This window comes from Hibiscus syriacus, unplaced genomic scaffold, assembly GCF_006381635.1.
Source record: "Hibiscus syriacus cultivar Baekdansim isolate YM2019G1 unplaced genomic scaffold, ASM638163v2 tig00110694_pilon, whole genome shotgun sequence".
NCBI classification, from domain to species: domain Eukaryota; kingdom Viridiplantae; phylum Streptophyta; class Magnoliopsida; order Malvales; family Malvaceae; genus Hibiscus; species Hibiscus syriacus.
In genome coordinates, this window is record NW_024062828.1 from 3,609,307 (window position 1) to 3,635,788 (window position 26,482).

The 26,482-nt window shown below is 32.7% G+C and overlaps 2 protein-coding genes across 3 annotated transcripts; both read left to right on the forward strand.

Annotated features, from left to right (window-relative positions):
- Window positions 1–19,384: 19,384 nt before the first annotated feature.
- Window positions 19,385–20,023, forward strand: LOC120138472. Of its 2 annotated transcripts, none has more exons than XM_039153926.1 (2): window positions 19,385–19,428; window positions 19,585–20,023. In XM_039153926.1, the coding sequence occupies exon 2, from the start codon at window positions 19,597–19,599 to the stop codon at window positions 19,966–19,968; it is 372 nt and encodes a 123-aa protein (XP_039009857.1). In that variant the 5' UTR covers window positions 19,385–19,428; window positions 19,585–19,596; the 3' UTR covers window positions 19,969–20,023. The 2 variants fall into 2 exon arrangements, with proteins under 2 accessions (XP_039009857.1, XP_039009858.1); XM_039153927.1 differs by having other exon boundaries at window positions 19,402–19,424.
- A 5,670-nt stretch (window positions 20,024–25,693) lies between these two features.
- On the forward strand, window positions 25,694–26,154 carry LOC120138596. Its single transcript, XM_039154039.1, has 2 exons — window positions 25,694–26,014; window positions 26,110–26,154. Exons 1-2 carry the CDS (start codon window positions 25,709–25,711, stop codon window positions 26,152–26,154), a joined length of 351 nt encoding a protein of 116 aa, XP_039009970.1. The 5' UTR covers window positions 25,694–25,708.
- The last annotated feature ends 328 nt before the right edge of the window (window positions 26,155–26,482 follow it).

Here is a 26,482-nt window from a genome sequence, read left to right on the forward strand (position 1 = left end):
GAGTGTGACAAGGTAAGACACCATACGAATTGCAAATGATTTTTCGGATATATAATGTTGAATTTTGTCAAATTGGGTGTGAAATTAATTGCAGATCCTGATCATAATAAACTAAGAGGGTTCCCATTAGTATTTTTTGGTGTTGGATATGGTAGAACGTGTTGCAACTGTATATGATAGTCTATTTTCATCTCCAGGGGCCAAACAGAGAGTGAAAGATGCTAAGAGATTGGTATGTATGAAAGAAAATTATGTAAATTATAATGCATAATTTGTTTGGATCATATCTTGATATTTTTTAATGCAGATAAGAATATTAGATATATATAATAAGCAACGCATTTGGGTAGAAGCATGTGGTCGTCTAAAGGTCCATTGAAACAATTCAAATTTGTGGAGCATAAGATTAATGAGCAATTGAATGGGTATGAGATGTTATCATAAATAAAAAGCGTAATTTATGCATGTTTCATAATTGACATGTGTGGTATTCGAATTTTTTAACATATATGATTGTGGCATATATGTGATTATGCGGATGGAATTGATCGGTTCTAGAGGGGCAACTGGTGATTTTGTAAGTGGAATGAAAAATTAGTTTGCGGTTAAATTGTTAAAAGTCGTAGATTGAATGTTGTGGTTTGCAATAGTTAACGTACTGACAGCTTGAATATAGGTTGTTGGATAATGAGATTGTATGCGAATATTAAACGATCTTGTAAGCCACGATCAAAACACACGAAGGGAGGAGATGACAAAAGCTGCCATGAGACATATGAATAACAAAAGAGCGCAATGATGTTAATGTATGGGAAATTTTGTATTCGATTTATAATTTTGTATCTGAATGTAATTATGTATGAGATGAGAAAAGTTAGCACTAGGTTGTTGTACATGTTTCTTATACATAGTAAGAGTAATTATGTATTAGATGAGAAAAGTTAGCAATAGGTTGTTGTATCTGAATGTAATTATGTATAAGATGAGAAAAGTTAGTAATAGGTTGTTGTACATGTTGATACTTACGATATATGGAGATCATTGTCTGCATTATTCCAAATGTCAATAACATAATTGTCATCATGTGCGGGACTGAATGGCCATTCCATTCTGTCTTCGAAAAAATCAGTTGATGTAGGATGTGTGCTTCTTTCCAAACTGAGCTTGACATGAGGACGTGTTAGTTTGTTATGTCCTTCATCGTTACAGAACCCACATCGCCTAATTTTCTTCTCGACCTTGTTCTTTGGTACTTCTTTTCGCTTGTGTTGTTTTTGTTGAGGGTCGTGAACGTTGTTTACTACACTGCTTTGGTTGACTGAATCATTTAAACCAAATGAGTTTTCAAATTCTGTTGTTAGTCTTTTCATCTCATCTCTTGCGGTTTTGAAAGACTCATCTTTCTTTGATGCAATGTAGCATAACCGACTTGACGTTGCACGTAGAGCATCAAACCTTTCCATTTGCATGACTTCTGGAGGCACATTCAAGTCAACAAAACTGGGTGCACAATTCTTCGCATCCTTAGTCCACCTAGTTTGAATCAAAGACCTAGGCAAATGTGTGTAATCCAAGTTCTTCAAAACGTGAAGTTGATGGCGACATAGAAGTCTGACGGTCTCGAATTTTCTACACGATCAATTTAGGGTTTTCATACCAAAATCAAAATTGATTTCAAATGTCTTATTTTTTTCTTTGTCAAAATATAATTTTGACATTCATCTGATAAGGAACGAATCTCTTCTTGAATCTAGTACAACGTCTATCGTTGAAGTTCTTCTTAGAACAAACGAAAAGATTCGCACGTATAAATCTCAGCAGCATGGCTTTCAAGGTCAATCAGTTTTGTGATCTGAAAGGACTTCGTTTGGGAACTTAAGTAATCCGATTTCAACTCGTTCATACGCATTCTACTAATTCTTTCTTCAATTACACGAACAGCACTAAATATGTCTTATTGTGTTTCAGTTCAATCGTGAGTGAAGCACTCATAGACTCGCACCTTTGTGTTGAGTGAATAGGCAAAGAAATGACCGGTTAGATATGCTTGTGCCCACAAGGGTCGATTATTTCCCTTCTCAATCACCCATGGATGCTTCTCAATCACCCATTGATGCTTTTCGACATTGAATTCTGAAACAACTGAACGCCAGTGAATATCAAATTCGTCGGTTGTCCACCAGGAAGCCATGCATTTTGAGAATGCTACTGTAAATTTTGGGTCACCAATGTTATCTTGTACATTGCGATAAAGATGCCAAGAACATAATTTGTGCTTAGCATAAGGGGTAACAGATTTGATAGCCCTCTGCATTTCCCTATCCCCATCGGTGACAATTGAAATAGGCGATTTATTCACCATGGCTTCTAAAATTATCTTTAGCACCCACTCGAAAGATTGGGATGTCTCGTCAGTGATTATGGCAGTAGCAAACACAATTGTGTTATGGTGATGATTGACACCAACAATAGGCATAATTGGTTAACCATACAAATTGTCTTTGTACATTGTGTCGAACGCAATTACATCACCGAAGCATGTGTAATTTGGTCTCGATGTAGAATTTGACCAAATAAGATTATGCAATGCCCCTGATTCGTCTACTAAGTATGTCATAAAAAACCCGCAATCATCATGTTTCTTATAATCAAAGTAAACAATAGGCGCATTCATATCCCCATTGATGATTTCCTTTATTTTACCTCTTTGAAGTGCATTGTAGAGGTCTTTATGTGTAAATCCAACATTATACTAGCCCCCTGCCTGCTGTGTTAAATAGTTCATTACTTTTGACGTGCCAACATCGACCTCTTTCAATGTTGTTGCCTCATCGATATCAACCTTACTTACAGCTCTATTAGAACGCATAAATCGTGTCATAGCAGGTGTGCACAATGCATGATTATGTTTCTAATACTTACAACCCACTGATCTTTTGTATTTGTTGTTGTAACTATGACTTTATCCTTGTATCCCATTCTTATGACTGACGTATGAGCACGTTGATGATCAATAGTATTGACTTTGGATACTCAAAACCCTTATTTGGAACAACAAAATTCTTGTGTCTTCATATTTCCTTCCATATCTAGTCGTGTTGTTCCCCGACGTGCACTAAAACCATGTTCTCGTGCGTAACCATTGTAAAAGTACCAAGCTTGATCACGTGAAGAGAAGAGTTGACCAACCAATCTGTCAGATTCATCAACAATATGTACTTCATGGCATTTCTCGGTTGGCTTAACATTGTCTGATGCAGTATGATCCATATGGAAAAAATTTTGTTGTGCAAGTTCAGTGGTCCCAACAGGAGTTGATACAGATGTAAGTAGAGGTTCATAGAACAACATGTTTCAGTGGTGCTTTCAATAGGATGTGGTAGTTGAAGGGTGGGTACAACATTAATTTCGTAGGACATATTTAGGTATGTACAATAACTACAAACTAGGTGCACGTTTAAAGTGTTGATACATTTAAAATTGTATCGATCCCAAAAACATTGAAACAAATAATTATAATGTAATAGGTAAATATACAATATAACCGGTATAAATATACCAGTTTTATGAGAAAATAGGTCTACATAATGTATCGACATTTTTTAAATTTGTGTCGATATTTTTTGTTCAGAATGAATAACAAACTAGGTGCATGCATAAAGTGTCGATACATTTAAAATTGTATCGATCCCAAAAACATCGAAACTGATAATTATAACGTAATAGGTAAATTTATTATAAGAAAATAGGTCTACATAATGTATCAACACTTTTTAAATTTGTGTCGATACTTATTGTCCAGAATGAATGACAAACTAGGTGCACACATAAAGTGTCGATACATTTAAAATTGTATCGATCCCAGAAACATCAAAACCGATAATTACAATGTAATAGGTAAATTTACAATGTAACCTATATAAATATACTGGTTTTATGAGAAAATAGGTCTACATAATGTATTGACACTTTTTAAATTTGTGTCGATACTATTTGTCCAGAATAAATGACAAACTAGGTGCACGCATAAAGTGTCGATACATTTATTAAAAGTATCGATCCTAGAAACATCGAAACTGATAATTATAATGTAATAGGTAAATTTAAAATGTAACCGGTATAAATATACCGATTTTATGAGAAAATAGGTCTACATAATGTATCGACACTTTTTAAATTTGTGTCGATACCTTTTTTCCAAAATGAATGACAAACTAGGTGCACGCATAAAATGTCGATACATTTAAAATTGTATCGATCCCAAAAACATCGAAACCGATAATTATAATGTAATAGGTAAATTTACATTATAACCGGTATAAATATATCAGTTTTATGAGAAAATAGGTCTACATAATGTATCAACACTTTTTTAAATTTGTGTTGATACTTTTTGTACAGAATGAATGACAAACTAAGTGCACGCATAAAGTGTCGATAATTTAAAATTGTATCGATCCCATAAACATCAAAACCGATAATTATAATGTAATAAGTAAATTTATACTATAACCTGTATAAATATACCAGTTTTATGAGAAAATAGGTATACATAATGTTTCGACACTTTTTAAATTTGTGTCGATATATTTGTCCAGAATAAATGACAAACTAGGTGCATGCATAACGTGTCGATACACTTATTAAAAGTATCGATCCTAGAAACATTGAAACCAATAATTATAATGTAATAGGTAAATTTACAATGTAACCGGTATAAATATACTAGTTTTATGAGAAAACATGTCTACATAATGTATCGACACTTTTTAAATTTGTGTTGATATTTTTTTAAAATTACGCGCGTTTTTTTCCTTCATTATTTATATATTAAAAGAATCAATACAAACTCCAAATCAATCGAAAAACCCTAAACCTAAAGACAGAAGAGAACTCTTCGACTCCGACGAATATTAGTGTTCATAACAATTATGATCAGATATTCAGGTAAATTTATTGATATTTTACCATAAATTAGGGTTTGATTGATTTCCAGATTGGACTCTTTTTTTTACTTAATGTGTTTGTGTTCCAATGTAACATCATCCACACCGAAATGGCTCCAAAACATCAGAGGCGCGGTCTTTCTCAAAGCTCTTCTCAACGACAACCTCCTTCTCAACCAATTGCTTATTCTAAACAAATCAGCTCGTTCGAAACTCTGAAATTTAGAACCGATGAGGAGAAAGAAAGATGGTAGAGGAGTTTCAAAGTAAGGAAGATTTGTCCCGAACGTGTCATTAATCTGGTTTTCTTGTTCGATGATAAATATGATTTTAGTTTTAAATCCACATTTACATCTTGGGGTTGGCTTGAATTCCTTGGTGTAGAACCAAAATATTACCCCAACTTAGTTAGAGTCTTTTACAATAATGTTTCCTTCGAGAGTGAGCCTAATAAGAATACTATAATAATAACTAATACACATGTCATGGGGAAGAATATATATATATATCTAGATACTATTGCTTCGGGTATAGGTGTCGAGAATAAAGGGGATTCATATGAAAATTATTTAGATACTATAATACAATGGGTTGCTAGAAATAGCCCAATTCACCTAGATGTAGAGTCGAGAGAGTTTCACAAAATGCTCACTTGGTTTATTTGGCCTACTGGGGGAAATATTAAACGATTCGAGACAGCGATTATTGGTGGATAGCAAAGTATAGATCCAAAACAGCTCCAAACATTACTAAACTGATATTTAAGATAATTGTATATATGGTCACAAAGGGAGCATCAATTTCAACTTCACTACCATATGGATGTGTCATCACCCATCTGTTGAATAAGGAAGAAGTTGATTTTTTCGCTTGACTCCCCCGTTCGATTAACCCATAAGATTGACATGTTGTTTATTACCAGAGCGGGATATGATTTTATTGAAAATGTCGGTTGTAAGCATGTAATACATGGTCAAATTTTGGGACCATATTGATTCCCTTGTGAGCGAAATGCAAGTTGATATTGCATCATTGCACAATGAAGTCTCCATCTTGCGTGACAAATTATGACAACGACATCAAACGAGTTAGGTAATTAATTATTTATGTTTCTAAACATTTACACGTTGTAAAATGTATTTTATTTTCTTTTAACAGGTGTGGATAACCAAGCGCTCAATGAAGATGATGATGAAGATTATGATAATCCAAACAAGTATATCATGTCTGCAACGCCGCCTACAAGAAAACTTTTAATTTTTGATGTCAACGGTGTCCTTGCCTACTTCCCAAGACATTCAAAAGGTTTTAATTATGTTCATTTATATCCATTATTTTAACATATAAGCGTACAACTTTAATCTCATTTTCTTCATGTTGTAGATGTTATCCTTAGAGCATAAGTATATGAATTTATGCATTTTTGTGTACAAAAGTTTACTGTTGCATTTGGTCTTCCAAGATGAGGTTATAACTGTTGAGCAATTGAATTACTATAGCCAAAATTGTTAATATACAATTAAATGTTAACATTCAAACTTGATTACAATCTCAGGAATAACATCGACCTTGTACTTCAGAAACTACCTTTGATGTCTGACTAGTTTCTATTCATTTGGGTAAGATGAATGTCATTACACTTTGTTGACTTTTATTTCTCTATGATTTCTACATATTTATGTTTGCCTGTTTGTGAACAGGATCAAGGAAAGTGCAAAAAAGAAGATAATGTTACCTACTGTAAAGATCTCAATGATGTTTTGAACGCATATCCTGATTTTAACGCCCTAAATCACTGTTGGTCGATGATTCAGCGCGAAAAATGATTTATAATACGGTAAGTTACATTTATGCCATATTTTTTTCCAATTATATAGTTGTTCATACATTTATTGATTAACAATTTATGTTTTTATATAGAAATACAATTACATATGTCCACATCCCTTCGACGCTTCCTATTCGGACGACAATGCTCTAGGTATGACACAAATTTATTCATACTTATATGAATTTAGTTTCTTGCTAGTAAAATTGCACCTGATTAGTTTGATAATTTAAACTATTTATATATGTCCTCAGAAAAAGGCGGTAACATACGAGAGTATTTGGAAAATATGTTGAAGGCGCCTAATGTTTCGGACTTCATTACAAATAACCCTTTTTCATCGGATTAATTTCGTTGTGGGTACATTATTTGAACATTGTTAAGTATAATTTTTTTGTGTATGTATGTTTTGGTTTGATTATATTGTGTGTATATTTTCATTCGATTCACATAATACACATAATGCATTATTTTCAATTCAAAAATACTAAAACATATAACACAGTAACTGTATTTTAATATTCCATAGTATAACATGTGACTTATACAGTAAATATTCCATTCGGATGGGCTATGCATAATAATCCATCTCCTCTTCTCTTCCATGAGTACTTTATTCCCATGTGACAAGTGTGACAACCCCATCAACTCACAACTCAGCTTTGAACTGAATCAATATTGTCTTTTACCGGCTTGATGGTTCATAACGCATGTTACTTGAACAGTATGAATCAATTATGCAATTTTCATGTTCAATTTAACACTGCATTTCATGTTCATTTCATATTTAATTGGAGTTTGAATTTATATTTCAATTTGAGTTTGAATTTAAATATAAATTTCGGCTCCACTATAAATATTAGCCTGAGCCTTTGTTCCATCCAAACAACAACTTACTCAGTGGATGCATCAGGAGGTAACATCAAATTCCATTTCTAAGGTAACAACTTACATTTTTCAAAACTTATTAACTTAGACAATTTGCATGTTATCATTGATTATTCCTAATTTCCATTGTTTTTTCCCAACTTTAAACGCTAGGGAAATCCTGACCATCGTAATTTTTGGTTAACAAGCAAGAAGATTGGATATCCGAAGAATGCCTTTCGGATCTTAACCATTTCAGCCAGCTCATTGAGATAGGTTAACCCTAAATCGAAACCGTCTTAGCAAAACATACTTGATGTAGAAACAACTGCAGATTTAAAATCTGAACGGTGATGCATTTGGTTCTCAAACAGTTAAAGCGTCAGAAACAGTTCGGACGTATGATCTGGGTGGTATACGGGAAATGCAACAAAGGGCAACTAAAAATCCCGATAATTGATGGCTACAACTTGTAATAATAACAAAAATAATTGAAGGGTACACGTTTATAAACTATCGATACTTTGCTAAATTAACAATGTAAACGGTAAAATTCTATCGGTGCAATGATAATAGGTGTACATGACAAGCGTCTCAACTTGTCATTTGCGACTATTTTCATTATACTGGAGAACTTTTATCCGTTTACATTGTTAATTATACCAGTACTTATGCTTTACGTGTGTATCTTCCATTATTTAACATTATTATTAAAAGATCTAGCGTTTAATTCTCGAGAAGTTTTTGATGCATTTTGCATTACCCGTGTACCACCCAAATCATAAGTCCGAAATGCTTCTGATGCTTTAAATGTTTGAGAACCAAATGGATCGCCTTAGAGATTTTAAATATGCACCTACTTCTACATCAGCTATATTTCTCTCAGATGGTTTCGGTTTACAGTTCTCTTATCTTTATGAGCTGGATGAAATGAATAATATTCGGAAGGCATTCTTCGCATATCCAATCATTCTTGCTTGTTACTCAAAATTATGATTGTCGTGATTTCCCTAGCGTTTTATTTAGGTTGATTGCTCTGAATATATAATGACATTTGATCTCTGAATCGTTGTTGGTTGATTGGACGGGCTTTTATATCCATATTTTCTTCTTTGTATACCAATACATTTGAGGATTATTGAAATATCAATACTAGTTATTAATGTATTTTATATCTTAGTGAAAATGTATCGAAACACATTATTAAATTAACAGGTAAATTTACAATATAAGTGGTAAAAATACATTTTTTTAATGACAAAATTAGTAAACACAAACTTTGCTCAATATATGCCAAACAAGATGCACACATAAAGTGTCGATACATTTATTGTAATTATCGATCCTCAAAATATCGAAACCGATTATTATAAAGTAATAGGTAAAATATATTGGTTTAATTAGAGAATAGGTAAACATAAAGTATCGATCATTTTTAAAATTGTATCGATCCCAAAACATCGAAACCGATAATTATAATGTAATAGGTAAATTTACAATGTAACCGGTAGAAATATACCAGTTAATTAGAAAATAGATCAACATAATGTATCAACACTTTCTAAATTTGTATCGATACTTTTTGTTCAGAATGAATATCCAACGAGGTGCACGCATAAAGTGTCGATACATTTAAAATTGTATCGATCCCAAAAACATCGAAACCGATAATTACAATGTAATAGGTAAATTTACAATGTAACCGGTAGAAATATACATGTTTTATGAGAAAATAGGTCTACATAATGTATCGACACTTTCTAAATTTGTGTCGATATGTTTTGTCTAGAATGAATGCCCAACGAGGTGCACGCATAAAGTGTCGATACATTTAAAATTGTATCGATCCCAAAAACATCGAAACCTATAATTATAATGTAATAGGTAAATTTACAATATAACCAGTAGAAATATACAGGCATTATGAGAAAATAGGTCCACATAATGTATCGACACTTTCTAAATTTGTGTCGATACTTTTTGTCCATAATGAATGCCCAACGAGGTGCACGCATAAAGTGTCGATACATTTAAAATTGTATCGATATCAAAACCATCGAAACTTATAATTATACTGTAATAGGTAAATTTACAATGTAACCGATAGAAATATACTAGTTTTATGAGAAAATAGGTCCACATAATGTATCGACACTTTTTAAATTTGTGTCGATACTTTTTGTCCACAATGAATGCCCAAAGAGGTGCATGCATAAAGTGTCGATACATTTAAAATTGTATCGATCCCAAAAACATCGAATCTGATAATTATAATTTAATATGTAAATTTACAATGTAACCGGTAGAAATATACCAGTTAATTAGAAAATAGGTCAACATAATGTATCGATACTTTTTAATTTGTGTCGATACTTTTTGTCCATAATGAATGTCAAACGAGTGCACGCATAAAGTGTCGTTACATTTATTAAAAGTATCGATCCAAAAAACATCGAAACTCATAATTATAATGTAATAGGTAAATATACAATGTAACCGGTAGAAATATATCGGTTAATTAGAAAATATGCCAACATAATGTATCGATACATTTTAAAATTTTGTCGATACTTTTTGTCCAGAATGAATGCCAAACGAGGTGCACACATAAAGTGTCGATACATTTATTAATAGTATCGATCCCAAAAACACCGAAACACATAATTATAATGTAATAGGTAAATTTACAATGTAACCGGTAGAAATATACCGGTTTAATTAGAAAATAATTCAACATAATGTATCGACACTTTTTAAATTTGTATCGATATTTTTTTAAAATTATGCATGGTTTTTCCTTTATTATTTATAGGTGTTAAAAGCATCAATACAATCCCCAAATCGAAAAAACCCTAAAGGCAAAAGAGAACTCTCCCACTCCGATGAATACCAGCGTTCATAACAGTTATGATCGGATCTTCATGTAAATTTATCGATATTGTGGTATTCAAATTAGATTTTGATTGATTTCCAGATTGGACACATTTTTCCTTGATGTGTTCGATAGGTATGTTGTCAAATCCCTAATTTTTTAGAATTTTAGTCTTCGAAAATAGGGGTTAAGTTTTAAAGTTTGATGTTTTCGAATGGACCTATTAGGGTTGAAAGTTCAATCTTTGTTCGCGGAGATGATGACCTTCAAATGGAGCCCCATCGTATCAACATTGAAAAAATCGAAAGCGACCAGTAAGTATCAATGTATTCATGTAATTGTTCTTGAAATTGTAATTGGATTAAAGTATTTAAGAACTTATAATTGATTACAAATTTCAAATCTCTACAGTCTGACTGAATGCCAAAGGATAAAAGAAGCTCATAATCATGTTGATTGCATAGCCAATAAAACCCCCTTGCAGGGTCCGAATGGTAAGCTAGGAATTGGTAAGACAAGCTTTCTTTGAGGGTTTAGGGATTGAATCCCTCCAACGTAAGGAGTGCATGATTGAACATTACATATAATAGTTGTATTCAGTTGTTGAAGAATTGTTCTTCATTTTATATAAGGATAGTTGTAATGATATTCGTTCATGATTCGGGACCAATTAGTTAGATGCATGTAGTACCCTATATCCTCGAGGCAGAGCACAAGAAATCTGACACTTAAAGATTTACCAAGATCGGTAGCTTTTGCTCTGCAAGAAGACCGAACCTAGAATCAACTTTACAATTATGCCTATATTGCTAAAGAGAACCTGCTGAATAATAGGATTTGCATACAACTGCAAGCATTTTATGGGAAATCTTGAGATCTCTGTTGCATAATTCTAGTAGAGTAGTTGGGTTTAGGGTTTAAAATGCTTGCAGTTATGTGAAAATCCTATAATTGAGCAGGTTCTCTTCAGCATGTTAGGCATAATTGCAAAGTCAATTCTAGGTTCAATTTTTATTCAGAGAAAAAGATACCGCTCTTAGTAAGTCCTTAAGTACCAGATTTCTTATGCTCTGCCTCGAGGATATAGGGCATTGCATGCATCTAACTAATTGGTCCTGAAACGTGAACGGATATCATTACAACTATCCTTATATAAAATGAAGAAAAATTCTTCAATAACTGAATACAACTATTATATGTAATGTTCAATCATGCACTCCTTACGTTGAAGGGATTCAGTCTCTAACCCCTCAAAGGAAGCTTGTATTACCAATTCCTAGCTTACCATTTGGACCCACAGGTTTTATTGGTTATGCAGTCAACATGATTAACCTGGATAATCCCAGTTACAGAACATATTCCGGCCATGATTTGCGGGAGACTCTATTCTACAGATTGTTTGGCAAGGTTAAAGTATCATAGTATCCAAGTACCGGTTAAAAGTAAGCAGTGATTGCATTGACACCCAATTGACGATTTCCTTTGATTGACATCTTTCAAGTGCATTGTATATGTCTTTGTGTAAATCCAACATTCTGATAACCCTTTAAGAGCTTTGTATAAGTAATAGTTAAATTTACAAGGTACACAGTAAAATTATACCGGTATAATGATAATATCATAAACTTTTATATATGTATCAATAATTTTTAGTAATTTCATACTTATAATTTTGAAACCTATTACTTTTAAGTAATAGGTTAATTGACAATGAAAATGGTTTAATTCATTCGGTGTCGTGAAAATATAAGTAAACAATGTACAAGGTTCTAAGGCTCCATTTAACCACACACACATTTTATATATATTTCATACTTATAATTTTGAAATCTATTACTTTAAAGTAATAGTTTAATTTCCAATGAAAACGGTTAAAGTCAATCGATATCATTATAATATGCGTAAACAATTACCATGTTGATAAAGCTTGATAACATATCAAGTGATTAACCGGTTATGTTATCGTGGGATTCCTAATGGCTCCATCAGTTTAAATTTTGTTAACATTTATTCCTAAGGTAAGTTTATCATAACTGATAACAAATTAAGTAAGTAATTACCTATTTTGTTATCTTCGGATTTCTAATTCCCCATCAGCTTTAATAATGCGCAACCTATTACGTTACATAAGCTCTACCTAATATGTTATTATGCTTGATAATATTTCCATTAAATAACCGGTTATGCTATCATTGGTAACATTTTAGGTGTTTACCTAATATGTTGTAATAACAAATTAAGTAATTAACCTATTTTATTATATAAGCGCTACCTATTACGTTATATAAGCGCTACCTAATATGTTATTGTGCTTGATAATGTTTCTAGTAAATAACCGGATATGTTATCCTTGGTAACATTTTATGCGTTTACCTAATATGTTGTAATAACAAATTAAGTAATTAACCTATTTTATTATATAAGCGCTACTTATTACGTTATATAAGCGCTACCTAATATGTTATTGTGCTTGATAATGTTTCCAGTAATTAATTGGCTATGTTATTCTTGGTAACATTTTAAGCGTTTACCTAATATGTTGTAATAACAAATTAAGCAATTAAGCTATATTATTATATAAGCGCTACCTATTACATTATATAAGCTCTATCTAATATGTTATTGTACTTGATAATATTTTCGGTTAAATGATATAACATAACCGATCTAAATTTTAACCGGTCACTTGTTTAACCGGTCACGCCGTTTTTTAACCGCCGCACAGTAGAACTTCACAGTCTCACAGTCGAGTCAACAATGTTCGTGGACCTAAGATGTGGACTAATGGTCATAACTGTTATAAAAAATATGAAGATACATTCATGGTCAAAGGATTTTAGATAGCTAGTCGAGCTTCAAGATGAATAAGAGTTAATGTGCACAGAAAGATGAGATATGTAGCATCTCAACTCAAGTAATAACTTTCCCGCTAGAGGAAAGAGCATCTATCTACTTCTTACCAAAGAAAAAGGGAGACTTGTTTAGAGTATATGTTTAACTAGAGGTAGATTGTTTGTTTGTTTTGATAAGAGGGTTAAAGAAGGAAATGTTGGAATCGTCGGCGCACCCCACGGCACAACGAAAACAAAACTCGACGGTCTCACCAGTGATCCAAGTACATAAAAACGAAATCGGGAGGAAGGGATGTGAATACTTACAACGGGTTCCTTGAAAAACAACAAGGACAACAGCGGCTAATGGTGGTGTCAATCGGTTCGAATCGTAAGCCTCCACGAAATTACGTCTCGGCTTTTACTCAGTTCACCCGATTGAGAGCAATATTTGTTTTCTCCAAAACTGTTTTTGAGAAAAACGGCTGAAGATTATGTGTGTTCTTAACCGCTGCTATACCTAACACATCCTTTTATATCCAAGTTACCCTAATCATATTAGGGATTTTATTTTTTTTAAATTAATTAAATATTTATTTAATTAATTGGAATTAAATAATCGATATTATTAAAACATATGTATATCAAACATACATATATTAACTCTAGATATATTTTAGTAACGTACAACAAATTGTACATCTTTGCTCATTTTAATCCTAGGGTGTGACCCTGTAGGTTTTTGTAATGTTAGCAGTAATTATTAGAACAATTATAATATTACATACAATGAGTGACATCTAGCAATATATCATTATCACCTAATTTATAAGAAAATATGATTCGACATATCATCTTGGTGATTAACTCTTTTATGTATTACATCCTTATGTCCTTTATATCTAGAATAGGCACAAGTCTTTGAATAGTCACACTTATATACCTCATCTATTGTTTCTTGATATCTAGAGCAGACTTTAATTAACGAATAGTTTGTGATATCTCATATCAACTTATTCGAGCATGGCCATGCGTTTCTAGTCTCACTCAATCAAGTGGCCTATGATATATTTCCTATTATGTAGGAAGGACAAATTTTATCTTAATCATACACACCCACTACATATATTGAGATATATTCAATAGCAGTTGTTATAAAGCAACCAGTTACAGAGCTTGTTTAACTGCATCAAAACATACAACAATATATGTAGGGATAGTATTGATCTCAAGTCTCAGGATCATACATATAGTCATCACCATGAGCAACGTTATGACTGTCACATAATAATCCAAGACATATGCTCATGGTGGGTCAATCCAATACATTGTTTTCTAACAATATAATCATGTATCAATTTTGACATCTCTATGTCAATGACAACTCGTTGTCATCAATCAATAACATGTTAGTCTTAAATGTATTATTATCCATGCCCATAATAATACTTGACTAGGGATCTTTTAATAATAACAATTATGTCGTTATATGGACTTTATTATTTTCCAGTTTTTGTTAAACACATATATATAACTGAAAATAATAGCGGCAATGCATTTATTCAATAAAATTGGTAAATAAAAGTATTATTACAATCATCATATGATTGGTATTTGGCCATACTCTAACAATCTCCCACTAGCACTAAGACCAATCACTCACATATCTAATATTGAGTGACTCAGTGTGACGATCATGCCTCTGCTGTGTAAGAGGCATCGTCAAGGGATCAGCAATGTTGTCATCTGTGTGTACTCTGCATATTTCCACATCTCCTCGATCTATTATCTCTCGAATAAGATGAAAGCGCCTAAGAATATGTTTGGATCGTTGATGAGATCTGGGTTCCTTTGCTTGTGCAATGGCTCCATTATTTTTCACAACAGACTTCTACAACATCTAATATGCTGGGAACAACCTCTAATTCCGATAAAAACTTTTTGATCCAAACAGCCTCTTTTGTTGCTTCACTGGCTGCAATGTATTCAGTCTCTGTTGTAGAATCAACTATTGTGTCTTGCTTTGAACTTTTCCAGCTCACAGTACCTCCATTAAGACAAAACCCGATTGCGATCGTGAGTCATCCTTGTCAGTTTTGAAGCTGGCATCAGTATAACATTTTATACTAAGCTCTTCCTCCCCTCCATAGTCAAGAAATTTATCCTTAGTTCTTCTTAAGTACTTAAGGATATTTTTAACCACAACCCAGTGATTTTCACCAGGGTTTGCTTGATACCAACTCGTCATGCTTAGAGCATACGATACATCTGGTCGAGTACATATCATGGAATACATTATAGAACCAATTGTCGAAGCATATGGAATATTATTCATCTGTTCTCTTTCTTGTGGAGTTGAAGGACACATTTCCTTAGAAAGAGAAATGCCATGTCTCATAGGGAAAAATCCTTTCTTGGATTCTTCCATATTGAACCTTTTTAGCACTTTGTCTATATATACTTTGACTCAGACCTAGAAGCCATCTTGATCTATCTCTATAGATCTTAACTCCTAAGATACGCTGCCTCACCCAAATCTTTCATAGAAAAACAACTACCTAACCAAGTCTTAACAGACTGTAAAGTAGGTATATCATTTCTTATGATGAGTATGTCGTCTACATACAAAATTAGGAAAGAAATAATGCTCCCACTAGCCTTCTTATAAACACAAGGCTCATCTTCATTTATGATAAAACCAAACACTTTGATTGCATCATTGAAACGAAGATTGTAGCTTCGAGAAGCTTGCTTTAGTCCATAAATAGACCTCTGTAGCTTACAAACCTTTCCAGCATTTCCTGGAATAACAAAACCTTCTGGTTGTGTCATATACACATCCTCTTCAAGTTTTCCATTAAGGAAAGTTGTTTTGACGTCCATTTGTCAGATTTCATAATCATGTAATGCAACTAGTGTGAGCAAGATCCGGATGGACTTAAACATAGCTACAGGGGAGAATGTTTCGTCATAGTCTACACCATGAACTTGTCGAAAACCTTTAGCGACTAATCGCCCCTTGTATGTTTGTACAATACCATCCATGTCGGTTTTCTTCTTGAAAACCCATTTACACCCTATAGGTTTGACCCCTTCAAGTGGTTCAACCAAAGTCCATACTTGATTTACTGACATGGAATCCATCTCAGATCTCATGTTTTAATTATTTGTTTATATCTTATTTTTGTCATGTTTTATTTTATTTTTTTCATAATTTTTTATTGTGGCTTTATTTAAAGAAAAACTTATATTATAATTTAATTTTTTTATACAATACATAAATATTGGTTTCATGATTTTATTGCATGTCTATATTGTACAAAATTGTGGACAAGCTAGCTAGCTCTAGAAGGTCATCATAAAGCTAACGTGCGTCCAGTAATATTTCTTGTTCAACAGAGGAGAATACGTGTTTCTATATTTTTCTGCTATATATTAAGTTCTTATATTTGTTTTTCTTATTAATTTGGTGACTACAAGATATTATTTGTTCAAAAAATATTTGTTTATTTAACAATAATTGTTCAAACATCTCTGTAGATGACGTGTTTAAATCCGAGTCTTCTACGATAACAATCATCCCTCTAACTACTGAAATTACTTGATTCGTTACTTATAAACATGAATCCAAACCTAAACAATCAAACATGAATCCAGACGTAAACACTTGTTCTGATACTGCTTTTCACTATAGTCCATGGGTGGATGACTGATATTGACATGGTTGAATGAAGCACTTGCTTGTTTGCCTAACCACTGCTTGAAATCCGGAAACCATAATTATTGCTATGAAATTAAGTTGTAATCTGATTTGACTTCATCGCCTTTAACATTACAACCTTACAATTTGTAATCATTCTCAACATTGAAATTTTTTCTTATATGTACCTATCTATTTGGCTGCAATCTGGAAATCAGCTGCCTGCGTTACTTTAAAACGTTGAAATTCAATTTAATATATATATGATTGAGACCCGCAAAAGAAATTACATATTAGTTTCATATAATTACTACTTAATTTCCTCTCCTCTAGAGTGTTCTTTTACCTTTTTTTTTTTGCATTTAATCAATATTAATTCATCAATAAACTTGCCATGTTACCAACAACCAATTGATTCAGTGGGATGAGACACTAGATTCCTTAATCAAGATCAATGATTCAAACCCTAACGTTTGCGAATGGAGCAAATTGGATTGGGAGGGTCGTCCTTGCCTCTACAACACCTGATTTGGATTAGTCGATCAATTCGGGTAGAGTGATTAATTCAAAAAAGTAACTTGGCATGTTAAAGAAAATTGATGGATTTTTAAGTTCAACCTACTCCATTATATCTATTGTCAACCTTAAGGGGCATTAAGAGCAATATCATGTCTACGCTTAATGTTTCAATTTCCTTTAACCATTTAAAGCAATATCATATCATCATGGTGACACGGGCCATTAAGGGTAAATTCTAAGTCCATAATTTTAATTTCTTTTACCTTTTAGACCAATCGTATGATTATGATGACACATAGCACTAAAGGAATTATGAAAGAGTGACCAAAATGAAAATGAAACTAAACATTAGTGATTTAGTGGCAATTTTTTACTTTCAAAGTTTAGTGACTATCCACGTAGTTTACCCAAAAAATAAAAAAATTTAAGCCCCAATCACCACTTTTTTAGTTTCCATGAGCGACTTGTCGTCGTGAAATATATATATATATATAGGTTAATTTACATAATATAATTTTTTTTAGTTTTATATCAATTTAATACTGTTGGATGAGTAAAAATAGACAGTTGAGATTAATTTTCTTTTTTGCAGCGAATATTTTCTCATTTTTACTGTTTATCTAGGTCGTTTATTTTCACTTATCTAATAATTTTAAATTTATGTAAAACTAAAAAAATTACATTGTATAATTCGGTCTTTTCTTTTTATCTATATGTCTATTTATCTATCTATACGGATATCCAAAACATGGAAACTCGACAACTGTATTGTTCATGTCTGAGTAAAGGAAACAAGCCAATTCGCATAGGTCAGTCTTGTATACTTAACCGCAGTTTGCCCTACGGTGAGCCACCATGTCTAAAAACATACAGTATTTAAGGCCAGTTTGCGGTTCTTGATGTTATTAATAGCTTAATCACATTTTATGGTTAGTTTGTTGATACAATCAGATTTATTCGTATCTATTTTTTATTCGAGTGTTTTGGTTGGGTTTTAATTTTTTCATATATGGTCATTATATGATCTAAAGTAGCTAGTTTCAATATTATAAAAAAAATCCAAATTATGTATTTAATCTAGGCGATACAATATCAGCAATACAAGGAAGGCAATCATATGAAAAATATATAGGATAACAAGAAGAAGAAGAAGCCCACTGAGCAAGACCATAGGCAGCTACATTTGCAGAGCGTCGAATGTAATGGACCGAGACATGACAATGAATCACTCTCAATGACCACGCTTCACACGGACAGCTCAGATGCGTTGAATGTAACGTGATGTTAACAAAAGTCCCAGTGATATTAACCGACAGACTAAGTTCGCTGAATCACTCTCAATCACCACACTTCACACGGACAGCTCAGATGGTAGTTGGATGCCTGAAGTGATGGCCTGAGCTTCCACAATACTAGCATCAACGGCATTCTGAATTGGAAGTGCATGGCCAGCAATCACAAGACCCTGATTATCATGAACAAGAACTTCAATTACGGAAGCAGACTGCTCCGAGTCAAACGCCCCATCGACATTAACTGTAATAGAATGGGCAGTAGCCTCCACCAGAAAAAAAACACCATAATTTGCCTTGCATCTGCTAAAGTTGGGCAGTGTTGGTGCCTTTTGAGCAGAAGCAGAGCAAGAGATTCCTATGCAAATGAGCTCTCTAAAGTCACAATATTTGGAAATTACAGAGAAAAGAAACATTTCTATTTGGTAGGATCCACTGCTAATATGATGCCGATTCCCTTAATAATTATAAAAAGGCCAATGGTTTGCATAAAATATACAATGAATTCATAATTAATTAATATCTGCTTTACAAGTTTCCGTATCCTACAAAGTATTTGGAATATATATTTACCTAAGGTGCCACATCCATTGAGAGTTTATCTGAAACTGGTTTATCGGACAATGAAACACTGGCACAAGCCTCTACTATATAAAGCTACCCTACTCTTGTATTGCGTACCACTCGGTAATTATCATTTGATCAAATGATCTCGAGTCCAATATCCATATAGGTATTAAGATGGAGTCCAATCGCAAGCACCGAGGGCTCATCAAGGGGAAATTGAAGCTGTTCTACCGACCAGTCAAGGCAGCACCAGCAGCCAAGCAATACACCGGCAAGGTCAAGCCAAACCAGGATTCTTCTGCAATGTCTTCGGTCAGCTTTCGAGTTTACCAGGATTATATGATTTCCCAACCAAAGCAATTCTCATTCATTGTACCGGCTGACGAGAACCGAGATAATTTAAGCAAAATCGACAACTTCTTTGGAGTTACTGGTGACGAAAGTATTGATATTAAGGCTGCTACTTACATATTCTCTGTTCAAGAACGTTTCAAGCATGAAAGGAACAATTCTGAACGAATTAAACTCCAAGAAGTTGCTCACTAGAGAGCAATGAATAATCATATAGCTCTTAGTATCCATGCTCAATTAAGTAATAAGATTTTATGTCCAACACATGTACCAGATGCATATATAAACAAGAGTATGAGATTATGACTCTTCAAGGGCCTTCGACATACATGAAAAAACTTGAAAAGAATGAACATACATGAAAGGACACTTGAAGACGTTCTGTAATTATCTGTAACTGCCTTATGTATAATTAAACATAGTTGATGTCTGTAATTCAAGTGAAAGAAAATCAAGATCGATGTTTCGAATTCAGATTTAACTAAAGAACATTTTGACATGACATAAGTCAAGAATTCAACATATAATTACGCAATTAGGATCACCAATAATCAGTAATCTATACATAATACAGTGGTAGTACTAGTATGAAAAGAAACTATCAGATTGTGCAACTAATTCAAACCAGAAAAAGGAAGTATATGGTAAATGGTATTGCAAAGAGCACTCGTTTTCGCATAGCCCTGCTCTGTGCTGGAAATCGGTTTAATGTAACCCCTAGAGGGTGGCCAGAACTAGAGCTGAATTGAATAAAGCTATATGAAACTCGAGTTCATTCAAAATTCAGGGCTCGAAATATTCTGCTAACAATTGGTTGCTTTCTTTTATCAATGGCAATTCACAAAAATCTATAAACTATGAAATTTGTCAAATTAAAAACAGTAATATAAAGTTTGATATGTAAATAAACTTGATCTGAAATGTAACTTTTAAAGGAACAAACAGCATGAAATTGGAAAAAGAGGGGATAATCCTTTATTATTCTACCCTGAAGAAATATGAATGCAATAGCAATCACAAAGATGGTAACTAGCCCAAAGAATATGATGGTGTGAACAAAAATGGAGATGGGAAGTTAGCAAACTCCGCAGCTCTTTTGTTTCCAGGCAGCTGAAACAGCAACCCTGGTGAACACAACACAAACAGCACCACTGCCACACTACCGGCCCCCAATCTCCCGACATCCCTCTTCCTTGTGTTTCTTGCCACAATATTTCTTCTGGGACTTATGTGGGAAAGGATTGAGAATATGTAGGAGGATTTTATAAGCAAATAGCTGCATAACAAGGCTTAGTGAACCTCATATAGAAACAGCCATTTAAAGCCAAATGGAGATGATTGAATAAGGCAAAAAGAGGAGCAGGAGACAAAGAAAAGGTTGATGACCGACCGGAGGAGAAACCTTGGGTTGGACGTTGTTTTGGCAGTAACAAGCCCCTGGCCGGCCTAATATGACCAAAGGAATAATACTCTGTGAAGCTAAATGAAGAAATAGACAATTTTCATATGACAAATATCATTAAGAGTTCCTCTTTTTCTCTAATACAAAGATTAACAAAGTAAATCCCAGTAGAGATCTTGAAGTGAGAGATCAATAACGAGAGTCTCACCATGCAGGGCAAGGCTCAGTTGGTGTAGATATGGAGGTGAACATCGACGATCAAAACAGCATAGATGGCAAAGAAAAGAAGAGTGTGGATAGCAATGGCCTTGCCATTAGTTTTCATGATCCCAAACTCCAGCTGCTTGCTGTTCCCTGGAAATGAAAAAAAAGTCCCGGTTATAGCAACACAAATAGCACCACCACTACAAGAACCGGGGCCCAATCTGCCATTAAAAATAGTTCCCTCCACTTCACCACTGTCCTCACAAGAGCTTCAGAAATCAGTACTGAAAGCTCCCTTCTTTTTGTTTCTTTTTGCAAAGGAGAAGAGTGAAATTACTAGGTGGGAATAGAGTAAGGAAGATAAATATAGCGTTATAGCCATGAGAACCAGAGAGTTGAAAGAGACAGATGGGAAGTGAGAATCATTTGTACGCACAAGAAAAACAAGAGTGCGTGAATCCACTTGTAGCTGTTAAATACAAGGCTAAACTACTTATCTAGACACTCAATTATCACTTTGATTTTGTTTTGATCACTTAACTTTTTTTAAAAAAATCCTATATGATATTATGTTTTGGATCTATTTTGAACAACCATCGTTAAAATATAAATAATACTATTAACATTATATTTTTTATTTTTTCATTGATGTTGAGGCATTACATTTTGGCAACACGTCAATTGGGAGTGAGCATAACTCAATTAAACTTGAAATTTGATTTTTTTCAACTCGAAAAAATTTTAAATTTGAGTCCAGTTATAAAATAAAACAAAGATAATTTGAATAACTCAAAATTTTTAATGATTAGTGGATTGATTTTTAAGTTTGAGTCGAGTCTTTCAACTTTATATGATATATGAATAAATATATTTGTATTATATATAGTTATAAAAAACCGTTTAAATTGGAATAAAATAGTACCACAATATTATAAATAATTATAAAAAATTTAAACAAAAATTTGAACAACTGAACTCAACTCGATTCAAATTTTATAAACTTGACTCGACTTGAAAAAATTTCAAATAAAGTTTGAGTTAAAAAATAGGACTCGTCAACTCGAATAACTAGAATTTTTTTCTCAACTCGACTCAATCGAACGTTCACCCTTAACATCAGCATCACTATTAAATTTTTAATAGTTGGTAACCAAAATATAACTAAAACGTAATTTTAAGTATATTTGAAAAATAGTTGGATGGTAAAATCAGAATCATAACGTGATTTTATGTACAATTTTTTAAAAGAAATAATTGGATAATAAAAAAGAAATTAAAGTGATAATGGAATAATTAAATATATAACTTACTCTAGATTTAAATGTCAAGTGTTGACTAGTAGAAATAAGAGTAGGATTTTTGGTAATAAGGGTTTGCATACACTTAACATATGCCCTCTGATATTGGTTTTATTACTATCACAGTCACTTTCCAAATTATTTAAGAAATATGATTGAATAAAATATATTCGAATAGCATTGGATTTTTATTAAATTACTTTTAATATTTTAATGATAATTGCAAGATTTTGTGGGTGGGTAACTAATTTTTAGGATTTTTTTTTCATGTTTCCTTAAGATTTAATGTAAAAATAAATGTTCAAACTATAATTAAAGTTAATTTTAGGTGATTAAATAATTTTTCGTTAAAAATAGATGCATAATATTTCCGACATTACACTTTTAGTTGTCTGTCGTTAAATTCAGCCATTAAATGAAACATGATATGCTTATAAAATTTCTAAAAGTTTTATTTAAAAAATTTAAAATTTTATATGACTAACATGTGTCTCTTAACCAGTAAATGAGACGAGACAGATAGCGAGCTACTCGAGATCGACTCGATCAAGACTCGATAAATACTCGGATCGAATGGACTCGACTCGAGTTCTTAACGAGCCGAAACGAGCTACTTGATATTCGACTCAAAAAGATCGTGAGCAGCTCAAAAACTTAATAAATTAAGATTTTATTTTTTTAAAATAAATTATTAATAATATTAACATTTATGTATTGATTTTTTTAAAATACAATAAGATTTTCATGTATTTAAGGTTCAGGTTTGAGTTTGAGGCTTCAATCGAGTTAATTTTAAGATTTTTTTTTTATTTGAGCCTTTTTCGAGCTGCTCACGAGCTTCAGTTCAGGATTTCGAGTTCGAGTCGAGCTTGAAAATATTAAGCTTGCGAGTTTTCGAGTCAAGTCGAGCTTCATTTCATAGTTTTACTCGGCTCGTTTACACCCTTAATGGGGACTAGTGGGGGTCATACCCCCGAAATTTTAAAAATTATAATTTAGATCATTAAAATTTTTAAAAAATAATTTATCCCCATAAAATTTTTAAAAATTCAAATTAAGCTTGAAATTTTTTAATGTTCTTAATTAAATTCCTCTCATAATTTTAAAAAAAATCTCATTAAATCTCTTAAAGTTTCAAAAATTTTAGTTAGACCGCAATTCTTTTTGCAGAAAATGTAAACTAAAGACTTTAAGTTTTTTCAAAATTTTAATTTAAACCTAAGCCTGTAAACGAACCGAACGCACACGAATGGAGGTATGTTCATGTTCGTTCATTTAATAAATAAACGAACACGAACATAAACGAATAAATTTTTTTTTGTTCATGTTCGTTTATTAAGGAATATAACTTGTTCATGTTCGTTCATTTAATAAATAAACGAACATAAACGAACACGAACATAAACGAACACGAACATAAACGAACACGAACATAAACGAACATAAACGTTGGAGACCCTGCCTTCCATTGTTCTTTCATGAAAAATAGTCGACAATGCAAATCAACCAAATCTACAGTGATAAATAGCGTAAGAGTTGATTAGCAGTGATAAAATGTTTGAAGATATCAAATATTTTGATCGATCTTTTAAAGATATTAAATGATTCACACGACTTTAATTTAACGCTATAACATTTATCTTAGTGGTCCATGATTACATATGAACAATCATTTTCCACTACGTTATTCTAATAAATTCGCTGGCTAAAAGTTTTGTGACATCAATGTCAGACTTTAGTGAGGTTTGTTAATAATGGTCATTTCCGTTGGCAGAGTAGAAAATTTAACAGTATAAAGATTTCGAACGGTATAAATTGGACTACAAGGCAATAACATAGATCCAAAATCCCTTCGATGCTACATATTGTAACTGATATTATTGCTAAACCACCATTCAAAATTTTAACGTACCTAAAGTCTACTCTACAACTAAAGGTCACACAAGAACTATGAAAACAAAAGTTCATTGTCAAAATGTATTTTCTACTTATTAATGGGTTCTTCCTGGAAAACCCATTACTTTTGCTATTACACTCTTTTTTCAGAAATTGCATAGAAACTTTGTTTTGTTTTATGGAAAATTCTATATATTTTTCTCTCTACTCTCCAGTGAACACTAGGGTTTGGAAAAATGGGGAAAATGAATATAGGAACATAAATTGGTCATCAGAATATCAGATTAATTAATATTTTTAAGATACTTACAAATTGGTCACCAAAATTGATTTAAGAATATTGGGTTAAACATAAATGAATGAACATAAACGAATATAACCGAACGAACATAAACGAACATAACTGAACGAACATAACCGAACGTTCACGAACATAAATGAACGAACGAGACCTATGTTCATGCTCGTTCATTTAATTAAACGAACACAAAATCTTGTTCATGTTCGTTCATTTAATAAATAAAGGCACATAAACGAACTTCCCGCCGCACGGTTCATGAACGGTTCGTTGAACGTTCAGTTCATTTACAGGCCTATTTAAACCTCTAAACTTTTTAAAATTTTAGATTGCCCTCAAATTTATCACTAAGTTCCACCACTGCTCTTAACGGCATAATTTAAAGGTTTTAATGTTCCAGACACCTAAAAGTGTAATGTCGAAAACATTAGACACATTTTTAATAAAAAAAATCTATAAACACCTAAAATTAACATTAATATAATTTGTACACTTATTTTTACATTAATCCTCTTCTTAACACCATTAAATTTTGATGAATGAAATGAAGAGGAGTGTAGTCGGGCAATATTAAATTATTTCTCACTTTCGGCAGGAAATGGAGTAGGTAGTTTCTTGTCTAAAGCCATTATGTTGTCTCAAATTTTAATAATCAAAGGCATTAAAAAACAAACTACTTTTAAAGATTGATTCGTCTTTAAATGGACGTTGATGGAGCATCAAGAGCATGTGGGATTGAGAGTTCTTATGTTTAGCTTCGTAGGATTCCTGTTCTCTGCATAATCCAAAACACATTTTTGATTGATTATTCCATTTTCCAGAGGAGATTTGAGTGAAATGAGAGACTGGGCTGCTCCATTGATAGCTTCAGCGCTGTTTGCATTTCTATCGCCAGGGCTAATCCTGCAAATCCCAGGGAAGAATCAACCCATGGGTTTCATGAACATGAAAACAAGTGTGGCTTCCATATTTGTGCATGCTGTTCTCTATGCTGTGTTCCTCATCCTGTTTCTTGTTGTTCTTCATATTCACCTCCCTGTCTTAGAACAACATGAGGTTTCCATTTTGTACTTTGCCGTTTTCTGCTCACAGAGAACTTTAAGAAGAGATATGTTGTTGCAGGGATGGATTGCTTCTGAAAATGTAATTATCATATATTTTCGATATATATATTTTTTATTTTTTATTCCTAACATAAATTTCTACGTCCGTCTCCGTATCACTGATATGTTACTCAGGCTCTTAAGTTAATCATTAAGCTTAATACACTTTTTAATGCCTAAACAATACCTCGAAATACGATTTGTGCCTAAATATTTTTTTTTGTTAAAAATAAGTGCATAACATTTTCTCCATTACACTTTTAAGTGTATTTATCTTTATATTTTTTTAAATTTTTTAATAATAAAAATATTATCATTTTACAAAAATTAAAAAAAAAATCAAACTCCCACTCCCCGCGTTGTCCCTCTCCCCCCATCCTCCACCTCTGACGGCGAAGGGTCACCATCGATCATGTTTTGTTTGGAGTAGGACAAGAAATTCAATGGCGGCGGTCGCGTAATGTATGGACGCTGTAGCTATCAAAATCGTCAGAAAACAACAACGAAA